Here is a 21,355-nt window from a genome sequence, read left to right on the forward strand (position 1 = left end):
ATTACCCAGGACATGAATGGACAGTAAAGGATTTCTCTTTCCTGTGGTTCAAATTTCAGGTTAAAGGAGAGAAGCTGTCATATAAAGTAGATGGAGGAATAAACTAAAGATACCTCAGGCAGATAAAGAGGAAATAAACAACATGGTTATGGTTATGAAATAGGGATGCCTTTTATAGGAATAATCAAATCATTGCAGAAGCAAGACTCCACATTCAAACAACATTTCCCTGCATCCAAGCCTAATTGCAAACCAGCAAGCAAAGCGTAAGCAAATGCTGTAGATAGGAAGATGGCAAAGTCAAACATCCGCCAGAGACATTTTGCATCCAGAGGGGAATATCTTCTTGCATGAAATTCTAGTAGGGCCGGGAACCTGGTCCTTACCTGGAAATCGTTGCAGGGTTTCTGAGTCTGTGCCTGGGAAGCCTCTTTGGATTAGAAGGATGATACCCATCCAACTCACTGTCTTCTGCATAATCGTCTACATGCTTGAGTCCTTGATAATAATTGTGCAGAGCAGCTTAACTGCTGTGGTGCTGGGCAGAGAGTGGGTGCAGGTTAAAAGGCTGTCACCTGTGGACAAGATTCTCACTGTTCTGGGCATCTGCCGCTTCTGTCAACAGTGGTCATCGATGCTGTTCAATTTCTGCTCCTACCTCCACCCTAACTATGTATTTTGGTACTTGGCGATCGTCTGGGAATTTACTAACACTTTCGTTCTGGTTAACCTCCTTGCTTGCTGTCTTCTACTGTATCAAAGTCTCTTCCTTCAGCCATCCCATCTTCCTCTGTCTGAAGCGGAGAATTGGGAAGTTGGTTCCTCGGCTGCTGCTGGGTTGCCTGCTGATTTCTTGTCTGTCAATCATCTTTTCAGCTACGAGGCATCGCATCACGATTCAGTTAAAGTCTATGAGGCACTTTGCTAGAAACAGCACTGTGATTGAAAGACTTGAGACATTTCAGCGGGATTTTTCCATATATCAGCAAGTGGCGGTGTTGGTTATTCCTTTCCTCCTGTTCCTGGTCTCCGTTGTCTTGCTCATGACCTTATTGTCACAACATCTGAGGCAGATGAAACATGGTCACACTGGGCACTCCAGCTCCAGCCTGAAAGCTCACGTTACTGCCCTGAGGTCTCTGGCCATCTTCCTCATCATCTTCACATCTTATTTTCTGGCCATACTCATCTCCATCATAGGTACCCTCCTGGATAAGAGGTCCTGGTTCTGGGCCTGGGAAGCTGTCATCTATGCTGTAGTCTCTATTCATTCCATTTTACTGATGCTGACCAGCCCTAAGTTGAAAAAGGCCTTACCAGTAAGATGCTAGGACTTAGAGGCTGCCTGAGGCACAGGATACAAGAAGACCCCTGGGCAGAAGAGAGTTTGTATTGATACAACTAATACCAATAACCCAACTGGCATGACTCTTGACAATCCCCTGTGTGACAGTGATGTACCATAAATGCAAGCCTCATTCTCTCCCCACAGCCATCTCCCTCTAAACGAGCAATCCATTCTCTATTCTATGCCACCCCTTTCTTTTCCTTCCCACACTCTCCAGGTTGGTCCTAACTTTCTATGACTTCCCCATCCCTCCTTAATCCTCTCTACCTCTGGAATCTGACTCCCAGGATATTCAGCACAAGAGATCCAAAATCACGGTGTCCACATTTTATTTTTATTTTTACCCATTTCATGACTGCCAGTTCCTCACATATTAACACAAACCCCTTCCTCGCAAGAATGTATTGCCCACAATCCGAATGCTCTCCATATCTAAGCCCTCGCTTTACTTTCAAAACTTTAGTCAGGAGAAGGTCTTGTATCTTTCTCTGCTGCTGCTGCTTCTGGACTTTCATTTAATTATATGAATTTCCTCATTTGTGTCTCTTCCAAATTCTCCATGGTTTTATTACTCAAGTCAAATTTTAACACTTCTTTCATTTTCATTTGCCAAGACAAATGGTACTCTCCCCAGAGTAGCAGACTATTTACCCATCCCAGGTTCATCCTCTCCAAATAGCAGCAACGTAATTGAGCCAATTGCACACTGTTTCCATTGGCTGGATTCTTGCCTCTTCATTGTACTATAAGTTGGAAAGAAATTTCTAGAAATATTCCCAGACTGAAGCTTAGTTGATTTTCTTCCATACACAACCCAGAGGTCAGCTGGGAACTCCTCTATTTCATAAAATCTGAGTGACATTGTCTTAAATTTTCTAGTCTTCTATTCTATTCTCTCTAACAGTCCAAAGTCCTCCGCAAATGGGTAGGAATACAAGAACCACACAGCAATCAATTTAAAGTCACTGATAAGACTTTCCTGTTCTTTAGATGTCCTTTTCAGCCTCCCTCGTCTCACAGGTTTTTCTTATACCCGCTTCCTTATAAGACCTAGTCCTACCTGATCCCCATGGCATCTCTCTACTTATGTCTCTGCTCTTCACCCTTACCCTCTAGCAACAAAATGTCTTGGTAGCTGCCAACTCCTAGACCTTTGAGTCTCAAGTTTCCATCTGTTCCAGGCACTTATCAAGATATTTTTTTCTAAAAGAAGCTTCATCCTTTAAAGCATTCTGGTGCCAGAGTTTAAGAATACAATTTTTTTTCACCTTTTATATACATTGGGGCATGTCTGATACACTGAACTTCTGGCTTGGCCATTAGAAGACTGAAATGCCTCCTGAGGGGGGAAAAAAATCCTACAAGAAAAAAGAATGTCAGTATCTCAAGTCTGACCACAAAAGAAAGGCTGGAAGGGAATGGAAATTCTGGGTTGGTCTTGAGTCTACCACTCTGGTTTGCCTTCCAGTCAGGTTATTCCTTGAATTCATATCTGAAACTGAGGGTATGAAGTTTCTGCACAAACTGGAGGAACACTTTCTCCAAAGACTCTGTCCCATCTGACGTGTCTCAGCAGCACTTTGACTGTTGCACAGAAGGGGAGTAAAGCTACTTCCCCACTTGACAGCAGTGCTCCCTGCAGCCTTGGTGTTTCCCAAGCTCCAATGGTTCAACTGTGGAAGAAGGGGGGCCAGCACCTGGCGAATGCAGCAATGTCTAGGGAACAGAGCCATAACCAGGTGAAACGGGACTGGGTAGAAAAAGGAAAATAAAAAGCTAGATATCAGCATGGTGTTATCTGACCAGAGACTCCAGGAATGCTTAGGAGGTGGGGTGGTGGGTTGCAAGAGTTTGGGAGCCTGCCAGAATAGGTGGGACAAAAAAGCAAATGAAATTTGAATTACTGCAATTGGTCATTTGCATCCACATAGTGCATGATCTGAAATCTCAGAAAGCTGAAAGAAACAGAAACTATATTCCTCACATGTGGGTAAATAGAGAGTGGGGACAAAAAAGAAAATTCTGCCTCTGCCACCAACTACCAGATACACAGATACTTTTCCAGAAGCTGTTAAATATGTGTAATACTCTGTCTTCTTTTGAGTAAAGTACAATGGGAAAGGAATCCAGGACATGCCTGAGGTGGCGGTGTTAGAGCCAGTGGGAGGGGTCTGGAAATTAATAAAATAAAATATAGAAACAGAAATAACAGCTACCCCTTATCTTTGTGGTACCAAATAGTTCACAGAAAACCTCCCCATACATTTCATCATCTTCAGCTGAACAGGGTAGGTCATGATCATTCAGTCTTGAAAAACAGACCTACCAAAGTCATGTGAATTATCTAAATTCACACTGCTAGTTAATACCAGATCTAAGAATCAAAGGAAAAGGAAAGAAACAAAAAGATAAACTTCAAAGGAGCAAAGAGTTTTAATTTGGAAAAAGGTGGATTAAGATTTTAAAAGAAGATACTTTAGAAAGAATAGCAGTGATGTTTGGACCAAGAACAAGGTAATTTTTTTTGAGAGCTTAAATTAGCTGGATATGAGATCCAGGCACCAAGGGGTTATGCACCTGGGTTGTCCAATTAGTAAACAGTCTGCCCTATATAACACTCATTATCCATAGCACAGAGTGTGTTGAATGATAACTTACAACAAACAGGGGGCAGAAAATAAAGAAGTCTGCGTTCCTGGGTTTTAAGAGCAAACGTTTAGAAGCCCATGGGCAGTCACAGTGAATTTAGGAGGAGCCATGTAAATGCTGCAGCCCAGCACCCGGGTACATGCAGATACCATATACACACCAAACCTTTGGCAACTGGAAAGTAGATTCTCCAGCCTTTATACAAGATGTCTTGAGCTTAATAAATAACTTGTGATGCAGAAGAGACTTGCAATAATGCTGAATTCCTGATAATGCTTGGTGTGATTTCTGTTCCTAATTAGGCACACCACAGAATTTATTTCCTGTATGATATTTTCTATGCCCCCACCCTCATTCCTACTGTTCAGGTTACACGGGTTTAAAATTTTCAGTTGCAGCATTTTGCCTATTTCAAAGCCTAGTATTCAAGACCTTTCAAGATCTGCCTCTGAACTACCTACCCAGCCTTAATTCCCAATAATCTCCAACATAAATCCAAGCGTTTGTATGCGATGCCCCTGCTTATTGTTCCCTGAATATCCATGGGTAGGTCTACCTCCTCACATTTACTCATGCCATTTCCTTTATATTCCTGCATATATGAGAGTGTTTACATTTGGTCTCTCAATCTGTTCCGTTGGTCTATATGTTTATTTCTGTGCCAATACCATACTATTTTGAATACATTAGCTTTGTAGTATAGTTTGAAATCAGGACATGTGATCCCTCCAGCTTTGTTCTTCATTCCCAGTATTGCTTTGGCTATTTTATGTTTCCATGTGAATTTTAGGATTTTCTTTTTTCTGTTCAAAATGTCATTGGAATTTTGATAGCAATTGTATTGAATATATAGGTGGATTTGGACAGTATGAACATTTCAATAACATAAATTCTTCCAATCCATGAATCTACAGAGTTTCTTTTCAGTTATTCTTGCCTTCTTCAATTTCCTTCATCAACTTTTTTCATTTTCAGTGCACAGATCATTCACTTCCTAAGTTAAATCTGTCCCTAAGTATTTTATTGTTTTGATGCTATTGTGAGTGAGATTGTTTTCTTTATGTCTCCTTCGGATAGTTCATTGTTACTGTACAGAAACACAACTGACTTCTTTATGTCAGTGTATATCATACAACTTCACTGCATTCATTGATTAGTTCCAACAGTTTTTTGATTGAGTCATCTGCAAATAACAGTAATTTTACTCCTTCTTTTCAAATTTATCTGTGTTCCATTTCTTTGTCTCACCTGATTGCTATAGGTAGGACTTTCAGTATTATGTTGAGTAAGAGTGATGAGAGTGGGCATCTTTGTCTTCTTCCTGATCTTAGAGGAAGAGCTTTCCATATTTTAAAATTGAGTATAGTGTTAGTTGTGGGTTAGTCATAGATGGTCTTTATTATGTTGAGATATGTTACTTTCATAGCCAACTTGTTGAAGGTTTTTTTTTTATCAAGAAAGAATGCTGAGTGTTGTCAAATGCTTGATCTGCATCTATTCAGATGATCATTTGACTTTTATCCTTCACTCTATTAATGCAGTGTATCACATTTATTAATTTGAATATGTTGAATCATTTTTGCATCTCAGAAATAAATTCCTCTTGAGTATGATGTATAATGCATTTAATGTGCTGATGAACTTGGTTTGCTTGTATTTTGTTGAGGAATTTTACATCTATGTTCATCAGTATTCTTGTCTGCTTTTGATATCAGGGTAATGCTGGTTTCATAAAATTAATTTGAAAGTATTCCCTCCTCTTCAATTTATTGGAATTGTTCAAGAAAGATTAGTGTTAATGCTTCTTTAAACGGCTGATTAAATTCACCAGTAAAATAATCTGGTCTTGGACTGTTTGTGCTGAGAGGTTTTTGATTACTGATTCAACCCTCTGAATCAATACAGATCTGTTTATATTTCCTATTTCTTCATGATTCAGTCTTGGTAACTTTTAATTTTTTAGGAATTTATTTCTTCTAGGTTACTCATTTATTGGCATATAATTGTTCATAGTAGTTTCTTACACTCCTATGTATTTCGGTGATATCAGTTGTAATGTCTCCTCTTTCATTTCTGATTTTATTTGTGCCTTCTCTCTTTTTTCTCAGGTTTCTCAATTTCGCCTTTAAAAAACAAGTAATAGGGTTTTTTTTCCTATTATATTTCTAGTCTTTATTTCATTTATTTCCATGCTGATCTTTATTATGACCTTCATTCTGCTTACTTTGGACTTTGTTTTTCTGTTTCTAGTTCCTTGAGGTGTAAAGTTTGGTTGTTTATTTGACATCTTTCTTTTTTCTTAATATATACGTTTATCACTATGAACTTTCCTCAAAGAACTACTGTTTGATTATTGTGCTTTGATTTTCATTTATATTGCAATTGCTTTAAATTTCCCTTTTGATTCCTTCTTTGACTCGTTGGTTGTTCAGAAGTGTGTTGTTTAGTTCCCACATGTTTTTTTAGTTCCCCAGCTTTCCTCTGTTGATTTATTATTTCATACTATAAATCAAAATGAAACTATTCTTAGAAACCCGTGGAATCTATAATACCTTCGAGAGGTGGGAAAAGATACTCTCTGGAACATGTTTGAAAGCAAGAGGTTGGAGAAAAACTTGTTTCTTCTGAACTCAAGTCCACTCAATAAATGTTACTGGAGACATAAAAGTCAGTAAGATGTTAAATGCCCCTACATTTTCTCTGAGATTGATTGTCAGATGCTACATGTTACATACTTTTTATAAACAGACCCTGAGATAAGTTCCTTTCCCAGAAGGAGCTAAACCAAAGGCTGAGGTTAAGGTTTACCTCCGATGATACCTGGTTTTCCTGCCACCACAACCATCACGATTCCCTCTATCTGAACCCAGAGAGCAGCCTTAAATTTTGGACTTGATCACCATAACTTTCAGTGTCTAGTAACTCATGAGCATTGAGTTCTGCTCTCCTTCCCACCCTGGTGTTTGTGTTTATATTTTGTTAATAATGTCATTATTCTTGTGTTAATAGTCCTCATCGTTCTTGTATTTCTACTGTAAACTATGGCAAGCTCTTTACAAAACTGGTCTTGCTAAAGGTAAAGAGCCAGAAGAGAAAGAAAGCCTAACAAGGATAATACTATGAGTAGCATTGCAGCAAAAAAGCAATCATAACATAGCTGCAATTGTAAACCTTTTTAAAAAAATTTTCCAGACTTAATTTCAGAAATGCATATTAAAGGAGAGGGTTTGGGAAACTCTTTCTTATAAAGCCTACAGGAGTATCTACTCATAATCGGCATAGAATAACTTATTCCTGTGACTATTCATGTCAAAAAGCTTCCTATAGAAAGGGAAATGCATCTTCTTTGATCTTTCTAGACAGAGCTTTTAGTAGAATCTTTGCGACTCATTCACCATTTTTAGCTGTCTCAAACTCCCAAAGCAACATTTCTTTAAGATGATTTTTTCTATTTTTAATAAAACTTACAAAATTGATCCTAAGTGCGAACTGACTTTTTGCTAGTTTTGGTGACAAGGATATAGCTGTATAAACTATATTGTAGTGCCAAGTTTCTTCAAGAAATTTTTTCAGACAGCATATTTCAAAAATGACAGGTCACACTGTTAGATGAGAGATAAACCCTACACCATGATTTAAGTTTTTCTTTGAATTTTAAACTGAATGCTAGATTTTTAAAAATTAACTTTTATTAAAATATGCTAAAACTGTTGAATTTTGAATGTTGAAAATTCATTTAATGTTGAAACAATAAAATAAAATAAAAGATGCTAGTTATAAGTAACTGAAACACAGCCAAGATAGAGTCACAATGGCTGGGAATAATCACTTGCATTTGCAGGAAAAAAGTAGAACTTAAAACTTAAGTTTAAAATTAGAGGGAAGATAAGTTTCACAAGTCTTCATTCTTAAAGTCTAAAGATAGACTGTGTAGGTAGATATTTCTTGAGAATATCAGCAGATTGGTGATGTCAGTACTTGATGGTTTGAAAGGGACCCACTCCAAGAACTTGGAAAAAAAGATTGTCTTCTGAAGGGTGAATCAAGAAATCACCTTTTCTCTCCATCTCTGCTGTAAATGTAATTACCTAAGAATTAACCAGAAAATGGGAGAGTAGAATGTCCTCCAATCAAACCTCAAGATCTAGGTCTAGACAGAGTCCAGATTGTAACATACTACACAGAAAGAGAGGTAAAACAGATCTCAGAATAGACTTTAAAAAACAAACAAACAAAAAGGTAACAAATTTGAACTTCGTGATGTTCATCTAGGTCTGCCCTGGTAGGGGGATGTGTGGTCAACCAATCTGAAGCATTCTAGTCTTACTGACAAGTCCTTCAAGCTATGACCTGAGAGCTTTGTCACCAGGTGATATAAATCCCGCCAGTTTTTACTCAGTATTCTCTCACTCACTCATCATTATGATTCAGCATTTCATATTAATGATAGTCTATGATCCTGCCTGTAAGTGGACATAAAAGGAAAATTCCTAGGACCTAAAATATGAGTACAAGGGAGAATCCATAAAGTACAAAAGTGTGGCACGGCAAGACTTCAGGTCCCAGGGCCTGAACACTAGAACAGGTGGCTGATACCCCACACCGACTTCTCTGCCCCTGCTGCCACCACCCTGAGAGCATCCCCTAAGAAACTGAAGACAGACTCTGCAAATCTACAGTGATTATGCTTTTGACACTTGATAAATATTAACATATTGGTTTCTGTGAGGTTCACTTCTGTCAGCTTCTGTGTGTTTTTCTGCCCAGGCTTAAGATCATATTGCTTGAGTTTAGGTAGCAATGCCCCTGACATCTTGATCATTTAGTTAACATGCAGACTTATGCCCTCCACCTCAGTCTCATTTGTCTCTGTGTCAGTTCAGTAGTAAGAGTCCATTTCTTAACCTCGTCACCCCAGAGAACTGACAGGGATGGCTCCCTGAGCCCACAGTTAAGGAGCAGAACCTGGAACGTGGTAACCTCACTGAGATATTATTTTAAGAATAATCCTGTTGTGTTTAGGATTATTACTGTCATTGTCTAGGTCACTGTCCTTAGTGCAGGCAATGAAATCCACTCTAGATGGTTTGAGAAGGGAGGGATTTACTACCCATTTTTAGGCAGGATATAGTTTCAGGGAGAGTTACAAAAACAGACAGAAGCGATGCAACCGGAAGAAATGCCCAACCATACTGCAGTGTTGTTCCAGCAGCACCATGGCATCCATGACATTAGGGAACAGGCAACAGAACTTGAGTTCTGGCTGCTCTGGAAGCTTGGACAGTCTGACCCAAGATCAAATCTCACCTGCACAGCCACTACCCCACGTCACTCCCTCCTTGTGTGACTCTGGTGGGTGCCTCTGCCTGACTGAACCTGATCACATATGGAGCCCTGGCTGTAAAGAGTCTGAAAAAAGTCATGTTTAGTTTTTCAGCCTTCCTTGAAAGCTCACAGGAAAGGAGCAAGAGGGACAGCAGAGTGAGACAAAGCAGTCTCTCCAACTTTCTTATGCAAATACCTACAATCTATAACTTACAGGCCTCATACATCTATTACCATTTTTCACTAATAGAAAAATTAATTATCACCAAAAATGTTTTTATACCTGGAACGGATAGGAAAATAAATCATGAAAGTTTTCAAGCAATTGATGCCAGAAAAAAATATATATATTAAAAAGAAAAGATAATTAAATATGGCTACCTTGACATTTGTTAAAATCAAAGGCCCCAAATTTCAGGACTGGTAGTGCGAATACGTGAAGTACAGGTGAGACAATGCTAAGCTTGTCAGCACATACTGTACCCCATCCCCATGTGGTTTGCATTCTATTTCAATGTGGGGGAAAACCCTTAAACGTAATGACAGAAAAAGGGAAGAAAAGATTCTTAGCTGTAGTAGATGGTCTTTATTTCCCTCCCTGATCCACTTTATTAGGACAGTGTACTTATCCCCTAGCTGTTGTCAGTGTGGGCTGCTAACAGCTCACAGGTGCTCCTTTCCTGAGAGAACTGCAAACAAGCAACAGAAACAGCCTCACTCACGAGACTATTTCCAGCTCATATATTGCGGCCTACGGCTAGTTACTATAACCGTGCGGGCCTGACCAACTCCACGGCGTAATGCATGCTCAGCTCCCCCTGGGCTCCCACATCCTTACCTAGCTCTCCCCACCTTGCCCTACCCAGCATCCTTTTCTTGTTTTCTCCTGAGAATGCTCCTCCAAGAAGCTGCTCAAATTTTGTATCCAGAGAATGAATATGAACTAAGAAAGTAGCTAATTTCAATACTGCTGTAGAAAACAAACAGAAAATAGCGATGAAAAAATGACGAACCAATAATTAGTAAAGAGAAATGCCTGACAGATAAACAGGATAAAAATAAGGTAGATGTACGTCAAACTTTAAACTCTAACATTAGAGGACATACTTTCTTTTTAATGTTTGATGTAACATATTATGAAAATTGACTACAAATTAAACCAAAAAAAAAAAAAAAAAGAAAAAATCTATAAATACCAAACTGGAAATAATACTAATAGTATTATTTGATATAATGCAATAAACCTAGAAATTAATAATTTAAAAAATATTTAAAAGGACTCTATCACATAAAAATTGAAAAATAGGTGAATACAATAACTCATGGGTCAAGAGAAAATACAAATCAAGATTTCAAAATTTTTTAACAATAACAACTATGAAAATACAACTAATCTGTGAGAAACAACTAAAGCAGTTTTAGTGTTAAACGTCTATTGAAATACAAATAAAAAAGGAGAATTCATTAACTAAGCACCCAATTTACAAAGCTATAAGAAGAAAATGAAAGAAAGCAGAGGAAATTCATAAACATAAAAGCAAAAATTAATGGACTCCCAAACAGAAAAAAAGTTAAACTAATATCATCGAAAAGTATCAGTTGAAAATTTTAACATGGTAGACAGTTCATTAGCTAACTTAATCCAGAAATAAAAGGGAAAAACAAAATTATACAAAATTATAAATAGCAAAAAAGAAATAACCACTAAGACAGAAGAACTTTTAAAAAAAAATTGTAAGACAACTTCGCAAAACTCTAAGCACATGAGTTTTAAAATAATGAAATAAACCATTTGCTAGAATAACACAACAGGGACTTCTAGTTTTCTCTTCCACGTGTAAGGAGCTTGGAAGTTGCCACTCTGTTCTCACAGCAAGTAAGAAACTAAACAGACGGAACCCTGGCAAATATTACCTAGGCCAGGTGCTCGTGGTCAACCTCATCAGTGGTGAGTCATGTTGACAGCATGGGTCCTTGGTATGAAGGAGTGAGCATGACTAACTCTGTGGTCTTTCTCTTAAAAACCCAGTCTAACCATGAGAAAAACATCACATAGACAAAACCAGACTCAGGGACAGCCTGCAAAATATCTGGCCAATTCTCCTCAAAACTGTCCAGTACATCAGAAAGTTTGGGAAACTGTTTCAGACCAAAAGAAGCTAAAGCAGCACGATGACTAAATGCAGTGTGATTTTGTGGGCAAGATCCTGGAACAGAAAAAGAACATTAAGGAAAAACTAGTGACATCTGAATAACCTTCAGAAGTAAGTTGATAGCAATGTATCAATAATAGATCCTTAGTTCTGATAAATGTATACCTGTCCACTGTGTCTCCTAATTAACAATCAGGGAAAACAGGTATGAGCATTCTTTGTTCTATCTTTGCAATTCTTTCTTAAATCTTAAAGTATTTTAAAGGCAAAGTTTGTTTTTAAAGAGCAATTACAGTTTCCTAATACTTCTAACATTTGAGTCATTTCTTTGTCTCTTGAAAATGATTTTATTTTTCTTACTTGTGTGTTTTGTAATTTTTTGTTGAGTGCCAGACATCTTACACAGACTTGCAGAGGTTGAGCTAAATAACATTTGTGCCTAGAGATAGGCATGCCATTTCTTCTGCCAGGGTACAAGTACCATGGCTGGCGTCCCTTCCTACCCTGCTCTACATAGGTGATCCTCCCTACACATTCCTTCTCTCCTTGGAGGACATTGTCCCTCCATGGGCTTAGATTATCCCATTGGCTCATGTCCTTAGTTCTCTGATGGGTTCAGGAAAAGTTCTTCCTCGCTGATAGATGGGAGCATGTTATTTTCAGCTTTCTCTATCCTAGGAGTGTGCACAACTCCAGGGTTTTTTCTCCTTAACTCTGTATACACTACAATCAAACTTGCATGTAGGGGAAATGAAATGGAGGAAAGTGATGAGAATAGTATTTTTTAAAACAAGAGATTCTGAATGTTTGAAAAAATCACATAATCCTAATATTGAAAGGAATGTATTAGAAGACACCTGTCTTACTTTAAAATTTTTTCAACCATGTCTTCTTTTGTTAAAATTAAATTTTCACCCCTCATATTTCCTTCAAGGGGAGACTACTGCTAGTTAAAAATCATTATATCTTCTGCATATTTCCACCGATCAGAAAAAACCTGCTGCACTTTTCCTTCAGCTGATAGGAAAAGTATTAGAAATCATTTTTCATTTTACAAAGAATTATATCCTAATATTGAGAATATTTTCAAACTGTATACATTTTTTTCTGATTCTGGTTAAAAACATCACATGGAAACTTGCCCCTCCTCAGTTTGAAAATAATTTACTGTTCCAAACACCCACCAAACAAATATTTTTCTTCTATATATGTGTCTACAGAGAGAAGAATATTATATATCAAATTCTTTATACTAACACTACACACTAATATAGTAGTCACGAGGATGGGGAGATGTGAAATAGGCAGAGTAGGGGAGGTCAGGCTTATCCTTTTTTGCAAGGAGGTTAAAAAATGGGCTGTATAAAGTAGAACTACCCCATCTAAGGACTCAGTGCACCTAAGCCAAACATGGTAAGTACAGAACAGCTAAAGAACTGAGGTGATGGAACAGATTCAAATCAAGCATCTCTGTTCTTTTACCAAAGGCAGAAATCCATGTGAAGAATTCAGAAACATCTGCAAATGATGCCTGAACACCAGTCCAACTTCTTTTTCTGTAATTCCTTCATCCTGAAGAAAAAAGCCTGCGATGATTGCCATTGATCAGTAAAATCTAACCTTGTAACAACATCCTCTAATCTTTCTTTATCGAAAGAATGATCTGGCTTCTTATTAAAAATAAAGACTCCTGGGAACCATTCCAGATGAGCAAGCCAGTATCTCCAGGAGGGCTTCCTCAGAATGTGCACTTTTAACCAAAGTTCACAGGATTCCGTGGATCAGAATTAATAGGGAAACCATCTTAGAATGCAGCCTCTTCACAATTTCTTACCCTAAACAGCATTTTTTGTATTACTAGTTAATCATTTCTGATCAAGGCAAGATCATCCTGATGCTTATCACTAAAATATTAAATACCAAGAGCTGCCTGTGTGCTTCTTAAATTAGAATTTCCTTTCTGGAGGTATAAACAGAAGAAACTCAATATTGAATTCACCTTATAGTAAGTTTTAGTGAGAAGCTGGTAGGAAACAAGTGCTTTATTTATTTGTTTGCCTGAATAATTTCCTTGAGAAAATTATCCAAGGACAAGAGATAACCTTTTTAAATGAATTATTCCAATACAAGTAAAATTATATGAGCAGGAACAAATCAAAATTTATTCATGAACACATGACGGACAGAGTGGAATCATTGCTGTAAACCTTCTGAGAGTATGTGTCAGGCTGAACCTACTTTTGAGAGCCTCTTTGTGAAATATCCAAGGCTATATACTTCAGAGGAAATGTATTTGTTTTACACAAAAGGGAGAGTTTATAATGAGGGGAACTTTGTCTTTTGTAGGAAAGACAAAAGGCATGGAGGCTTGGTTTTAATTTGGGAGAAAGGGATAAAAATATTGCAGAGAGCTCTTTGAATTTCCCTGCAAACTGCCCCTTGAGCTTTACTCGTTGACCCTTAGGTGGAGTCTCTTAATGTTTGGCTCAAGATTATCTGAGTCAGAATTCGATGGAAGAGTTTAAAATGCTAATTCCTAGGCCTCTACAGATTTGCTAAATTAATATTTCAAGCATAGAACTCAGGAAGCTACATTTTTTTTAAAGTATTCAAAATGGTTTAGAAGACCATTGAGGTTGGAAAATTAGTGCCCTGAAGCAGAGGTCAGCAAATCTTTTCTGCAGAAAAACAAACACTAATTATTTTATTTTTAAACCACTTTTTTGAGGTGTGATTGACAGGTAAAAAGTGGTACATATTTAATATATACAGCTCAATGAGTTTGAGAGTAACTATACACCTGTGAAATCAACACCATCGAAGCCATAAACGTATCTATATTCAACCTCCCAAAGTTTCCTCCTGCCCCTTTATTATTATCATTGTTTGTGTGTGTGTGTGTGATAAGGACACAACATAACCTCTACCCTTGCAGCAGATGTGAACTGTACAAAACAGCACTGATGTCTTTAGGCACTATGCTGTATAGGAGCTCACCAGGACTTGACTTATTTATCCTGCATAACTGAAACTTCGTACCCTTTGACCATCACCTCCGCCATTTCCCTCCCCACCCAGCTCCTGGCAACCACTTTCTGTGTTCTGTGTCTGTGAGCTGATTACCTTAGATTCCACATATAAATGATATCATAGAGTGTTTGTTTTTCTGTGTCCGTGATTTCACTTAGCATAATGTCCTCCATGTCTGTCCATGTTATAAAAAATGACAGGTTTTCCTTCATTTTTAAGACTGAATAATATTCTATTGTATGTTTATGTACCACATTTCCTTTATCCATTCATCTGTGGGTGGACACTTGGGGTGTTTCCATATCTTGGCCATTATGAATAATGTTACAATGAACATGGGAATGCAGATATCTCTTCCAGATCCTCATTTCAGTTCTTTTGGATAAATACCAGAAGTGGGGATTGCTGGATCATATAATAGTTCTATTTTTTTTTTAATATTTTGAGGAGATAATATAGTTTTAGAATGCATTTAGTTAGAGGGATAAACCAAACTATACTTTTATCCGGAATGTTTTTGTGTTTTCTACTTTTAAAAATAGTAATAACTCTAATTGCATTTTTAATAAGAAAACTCACTTAGAAACTCGAGTCATAATTAAGTGCTTCTTTTGTTTTTAGTATATTTACACACTGGCTATGACTTTTGTAGCTCTGGGGACAACTTATAAGTCCCCAGTGAAATTTTCACCAGTAAAGTTTTGGCTTAAAGTCTTTTCACCTTATTCTTTTAATGTTGTTACATGAGAGATAGACTAATGTATTATGTTTACAAAATTTATTTTTACCAAAGTTCTATAATATTCTGGATCCAGCATCAAACCTCAGGATCAACTTTATTTTTATTTCATACTGGAAACTTGCTATGTCCAAGAGATATAAAGCTCTTTCCAAAGATAAACTTTCCTACCAAAGGCATTCCTAAATACGGCAGTTCCCTGTCATCATCAGAGAAACAAGAACACAGGGAACAGTAACTCAGTGGGAACAAAAATTAAAAACGACTTTGTAGTGAACACTCCCCTAATAAAGCACAGCTCTCCGTGGCCATCCTCTTTGCAAGGATGTATTGCCCCTCCTCCCATCAGAGTTAAAGTCCATTTCTCCACCTCCTTGAAACTGGGAAGGTTTGTGATGCTCCTTGACCAACAGGCCAATGGTGGAGTGAGAGTACATTTAGTCAGCTTGGAAGCCTCTGCTCTTGCTCATTTAGACCTCAGGCACTGCCCAGTCTACCCATGGCAACAAGAAAAATTGTAAACTGAACTGTTGTTTTAAACCACTAAGTATGATGTGTTCACTTCAAGATTTCATGAGAGTCATAATATTACCTTTTTAAAAATTATACTTTAGCAACAGCCAGGTCTTCATCATTCTCAAGTCAAGAGACAATGCCTCAACTGAAAAAGAAAAAAAAAAGTCAAAATAAGCGTGTTACTTAGAGACATGGTGATTAATATCAAAAGAATCCATTAAAACTTTAAAGTGCTGCTTTTCCTGAAAAGCTCTGCGGAACTCTTGTTCTCTTAAAGCCTTATGCATGCAAGGATTAGATAAAAACTAAAACTGCGTTTCAGAATATAAAAGCCAAAGAAAAAAAAATTGAGGAGAAAATGCACCGAAGTATAATGTTATTGCTTATCTGAATATAGATTGCAAGTGATTTTTATTTTTCTTGCCATATATCTCTCCACTTACCAAATTTTCAATGAATATATGTTGCTTTCATAATCAGAAAGAAAAAAAAAACTCAGAGAGATAGAGAAAAAAAAGAAGAAAAGAAAGAAAGCTCTCTTGACCATGTTTCATCCCCAGACTGCCCCACACCCCACGGCCCGTCTCCTGCTCCCTCAGTTCCCTGAATGGTTTCCATCTCTTTCCTGCTCTCAAATATTATGAGAAAACACAGTCAGCAATTCTAGAACAGTTCAACTCATTCTAGGTTCTTGGTTCTGAACACAAGGCTTCTCTGGAAAATAAACTGGCCTGTATATTTCAGCTTCATTTTATTTTTAACAACCCCTCTACATTTCTCCATAACTTTTTTGTCTCTAATCTCTCCCCCTCTCCAAGACTACTGGTTCTGCCTATCTCGTCTGTCCTCCCCTTCCCCATCAGAAGACACACATCTGATTCCAAAATCCATGATTTGATTAGCAGGTTAAATAGGGATTCAACATATCTGTGCTGAATGACAGTCCATTTTCCCAGCCTGTTTTCCTCACCATCTGGGCTGATGTTGGCCAGGGGAATAACAGAGGTGTCATTGTCTCTGGGTCTCCTCCCTGTCAGCTCTTTCTGCAGGGAGCTGTGACATTGAATGCCTTCGGCCGCTCACCTCATAATAGCATAGCCTGAGCTGTCGACTCTGTTGCCCAGGTTACAGGTTGATCTGCATGAAACACATATAATCTCCATGAACGGAAGGGTCCTGCAGAGCCCATCATTTCAGGAGACAAACCACATGAGAAAGGTTTTTGCAGAGAGCTCATTCTTTCATTCTTAGAAGAAAGGCTAATTTCACAAATAAAACATCATGGAGACAGGGAAGGCCGGGAGGAAAGCATAGACAAGGATTTATCTTTCACTAAAACATAAATATTTTATATGTGAAAACTGAGGTTAACTTCTGCTCTGGGGTTTGGATTTTACTCTCCAGCTGGAATTTGCTTTTTTCAAAGTGTAGCAGTAACATTATAATATGACAGCATTTCTTAACATCATTACTGTGTTGTACTCGACTGGCAAGGTTCATCTCTTTAGACTGTACTCCAGATTACACATTGAAGTCATTATTAATGCTCCAGGTATATGATTTACAAATTATTTTCAATATTTGCATTCTTAGTGGAAAAAGTCTCCTTTATCCGCTTTCCCCACCTACATGGGGGAAGGGTGGGCTTGGGGAAAATGATTATAAATTACAGGTGGGACCGTGAGTAAAGTATTCAACCATCTAAAAACTGTTTCGGTCAATTGAATAAAGAACTCCAAGAGTGTGAAAAGGTCCTTGTATTTACATGGAGGACAGCTTGTATTTATACACAGCGTAAGGTCTTGATGTGTATACATTAGAAGTTGTTGCAGCCTCTCCTACAGGAGAAAACACCTACTACCTTTGTGCAGCAGGACCAGGAAGCTCTCTACTGTGTCAGAGAGAAATTACCCAAGGGGAGGGAAGGAAGGGAGGGAGGGAGGAAGGGAGGGAGGGAGGAGAGATAAAAGAAAGAAGGAAACCTACTTGTTTATACTGGAGTAACTAACTCTAAGCCACAACTTCTACTAAGGAAAACATTTTTAGCTTACTATTAAGAGAGGGGAAAAGCAGACATTAGATGTCTGGTCACACTGAAAAGAGAATATTAAATTCTGTCTCATAAAACTGTGAGCAACAACAATCTGTAATTGAGACTTTTTGTTTAAAGGTACCACAGAACATAAAAATACAGAAAAGAAAATTAAGTGTATATTATCTCCCTGAGTCTGTGGGCACAGCCTGCTGTGCATAGTGTAGTGGGGGTAGTTAACTGGAGCTGATGGGTGCAGGGGCCAGCATGGGAGATCTGGCTCAGAGCATACTCAGATTTAGAGAGCTTTTGAAGAATGACAGTCTGGTTTCAGGGTTTTGTGTGTATGTGTGTGTGCTTTATCAAGGTGTATTAATTTTTTTTTAATTTTATAAAATAAGGAAAAAGAATTCAGAGAGATAGAAAACAATGTGATAGAGATTAAAATACAAAAGGAAAATCTACAAAGAGTGAGGATGAAAAGACCTTGAGGACCGACTTCCATTCTAATTCTTCTGCCTATATTTTATCAGACCTCTTGGATCTCACTTTAAACACAACCTTTACCTTTTCCTGTAGCCCCATTCCAAATTTTCCTCCCCTTCCCTCCAACTTTCCGTATCTATCCCTCCATTCTTTGTGATTCCCTCCACTTCTTTCCTTCCTCATCTTGTCTTTCTTCATCTGGTTCCTATTTTTCTTTCCCAAATCTCCAGAGATATGCAATGTATGGAACAAAATAGAAGGGCCAGTTTTAAATATGATGGAAACATTTTACAGACCCACAGCAGAACATCTGGGAGATCGATTCAGTTCTGCTTCTCCTCCCCTTTGCAAAAGCAGGACAAAGAAGAGAGAAGTGGGGAAGGAGGTAGAGGAAGAGGAGGAGGTGAGAGAGAGGAGGAGGAAGGGAGGGGGAGAAGGAGGAGAAGGTGAAGGGAGCCTCTACAAAAAATATCCAGTGACCTTTGAGGGCAATCGGACCCAAGCTTGTAGCACTAAGAGGTGATAAATCCTAAACATGGGGAGTCAACAGAGAAGAATATGTGAGGGTGCCAGTGAAGAGGGCAGAGATTAGGATTAGTGAATACAAACAGGAAAATGCGTAAATTGGATTGTTAAAATATGTATTCCATGCTTTCAGTGGTTAAAGCAAACTGTGATAATCCATTATAAAGGCTTTCGTTCTAATAGTATCACATGGCATACCAATTAAGTGACATCGTGGCTGAGCACGCTGTTTTAAAAATATATTAGAAACACTTGAATGTATAGCACATATAAATTCTTAAATACTGCCCATTCAAAACTATTAATAATTCAGTTTAATACGTAGCTGCTAGTTCAGACAAATGGTTTCAGCACATTTATTTAAATAATGAAAGACTTCATTAATTATGAAGGTTAGTAGTGGGATAGAAAGGCATTCAAATTGGTTTCTTTCTATGGTATGTTCTTACAGGGAATGTTAAAATTCTCCAAGTTTAAGCGAAGATGAGATTTGCAGGCTATTAGAACACTGGAAACTAAGGGTGTAATACTGCCAGATATTTATTTGTAGTCAATATAATATCATACTATAAGACTTTGCCTTTTTAAAAATTTGATGATTATACTCAAAAGATTGTGTGAGTCCAATTATCTTATGAAATTTGTAAAAAAAAGTAAATTTTCAGATAAGTTGGGGATATAACCAGGGGAATTTTCTTTTTATTAAGTAAAACATGCCTTAGGATATAGAGAGAGTCTCTCAGTAAATTTAATTTTTATTAATAAGACAAATTTTATTATAACAAACTAATTCAATGATTTGTAGAGTAAATGTGTTTTAAATATACATTATCTAATTGAATTCAGTCAAAATTGCTGTTCATCTACTCTTTGTTCAAGACCCTGTATTAGGCACTAAGGTGGATCAAATAGTATAGGCAAAGTACAAAAATACAAATATTATCAAATCCCACTTGCTTTTATGTAGACTTTAATAGTTCAACAGTACAGTGGAAGAACAGATGTGGGAGAGATGAAAATAATAATACGAAGATCTGCAAAATCCCTGTGGATGGATGAGACTAATGCTGTGCCTCCCACAGACATCACAGGATTAGGAAGTTTCAAGAAGGTAAAAAACAAGAGCTAAGACCCAGAAGTAGGTGTACTTTTACCCTTTAAGTTTCATTGTTGTAACAATCTGAAATCAGCTCCCCTGTGATTTCAACTCACTGATATTTCTCCTGTCTCTGGAGTTACACACACTAAAATTATTCATTGCTCTAATAGAAGACTTTTAATAATTACTGATTGGATCCGAATCTTCCGTAAGTAAAGACCTTCTGTTCCTTTTTAAATGACAATTTTACATGTTTCTTAACCATCAACATCTTGAATCACTTTATTATTTCGATTGTTTCCTTCTAAATCAGTTGCAGAATTACAATACTGTTTCAACTGTGTTGTCAAAAGTCTTTTTAACGGTGACAAAGCAAAACTGGATTGCAAGATCTCCTGCTCCCAAAAGCGAATTAAACAACAATCAAAAATGACAAGTCTATTACAATAAAAGAAAAAAAAATAGAAAATTCTTGAGCTTTTGTATGTATCTCCAAACTCCCGAGAAGTATTGCTGAGTTTGTTCTGGAAAAAGTGAATTGGTAAAATTCTCACTAACACTGTCAATGTGGAGAGAGATGTACTAGCTAGTGAGTGGCAGCAGGGGAAAGCCTTGAGAGTAGAAGCCACTATGACGGACATCAGGCTCTTAGAAGCTCAGCAGAGGCAGAAAATTTTGTTAAGAATCATATTGTCTGCGGAGTGAATTCCAAAGCAGAGGAACAATCTAAAGCCCGAAACCATTGTCTCGAAAATACAACATACCTTGAACTAGATAATGTGGACCTACAAAGACTGGGGTGGGCAGTTTACAAATATAAAACAAGAACTCAGCACTCCAGCCCTGTGAAGGAGACTCCAGCTCTTACATATATTTCAGGCTTCAGAAAGGAGAGAAAATACAGTCCCCAGTCTTCAAGCAGAAGATAAATCAGTCTTAGGTAAAATGTGAAGGTTGCCAAAAAGAATCTAAATACTTTACATCAAAACACTGAGGATCTGGATAAAACTGCCACATCAAAAATGAGTGAGCTGATTGCAACCACAACCCCATCATGATTTAGAGCATTTTCATCCCCGAGAGATCCCCTTCACACCCTTGTACAGTCAGTCTCCATCCACCCCAGGCCCAAGGCAACCACTGATCTGCTTTCTGTCTCTATAGATTAGTTTTGTCTGTTCTAGAATTTCCTATAGATGGAGTCATACAGTAGGTGCTCCTTTGTGTCTGGCTTCTCTCAATTACCCGTGTTGTGGTTTCATCTGTAGTTCATTTTCTTTTTAACTACTGAGTATTATTCCATTGTATGATACACCACAGTATTTTTGTCCATTCGCCTGTTGGTGGACATTGAGGGTTTCCAGTTTGGAGCTATGATTAATAAAGCTGATAGGAACATTTTCATACAGCAAAAAATGAGTAAGCTGAGGAAAAAAAAGGCAAAAAAACAACC

The 21,355-nt window shown here is 37.7% G+C and overlaps 1 protein-coding gene across 1 annotated transcript; it reads left to right on the forward strand.

Moving 5' to 3' along the window:
- Positions 1-445: 445 nt before the first annotated feature.
- On the forward strand, positions 446-1,391 carry TAS2R16 (taste 2 receptor member 16). The gene is given in 2 exon segments (XM_010975603.2): positions 446-711; positions 713-1,391. Coding segments are annotated over 2 exon segments (885 nt in total). The 3' UTR covers positions 1,332-1,391.
- The last annotated feature ends 19,964 nt before the right edge of the window (positions 1,392-21,355 follow it).

Source organism: Camelus dromedarius, chromosome 7, assembly GCF_036321535.1.
Source record: "Camelus dromedarius isolate mCamDro1 chromosome 7, mCamDro1.pat, whole genome shotgun sequence".
In the NCBI taxonomy this organism is placed as follows: domain Eukaryota; kingdom Metazoa; phylum Chordata; class Mammalia; order Artiodactyla; family Camelidae; genus Camelus; species Camelus dromedarius.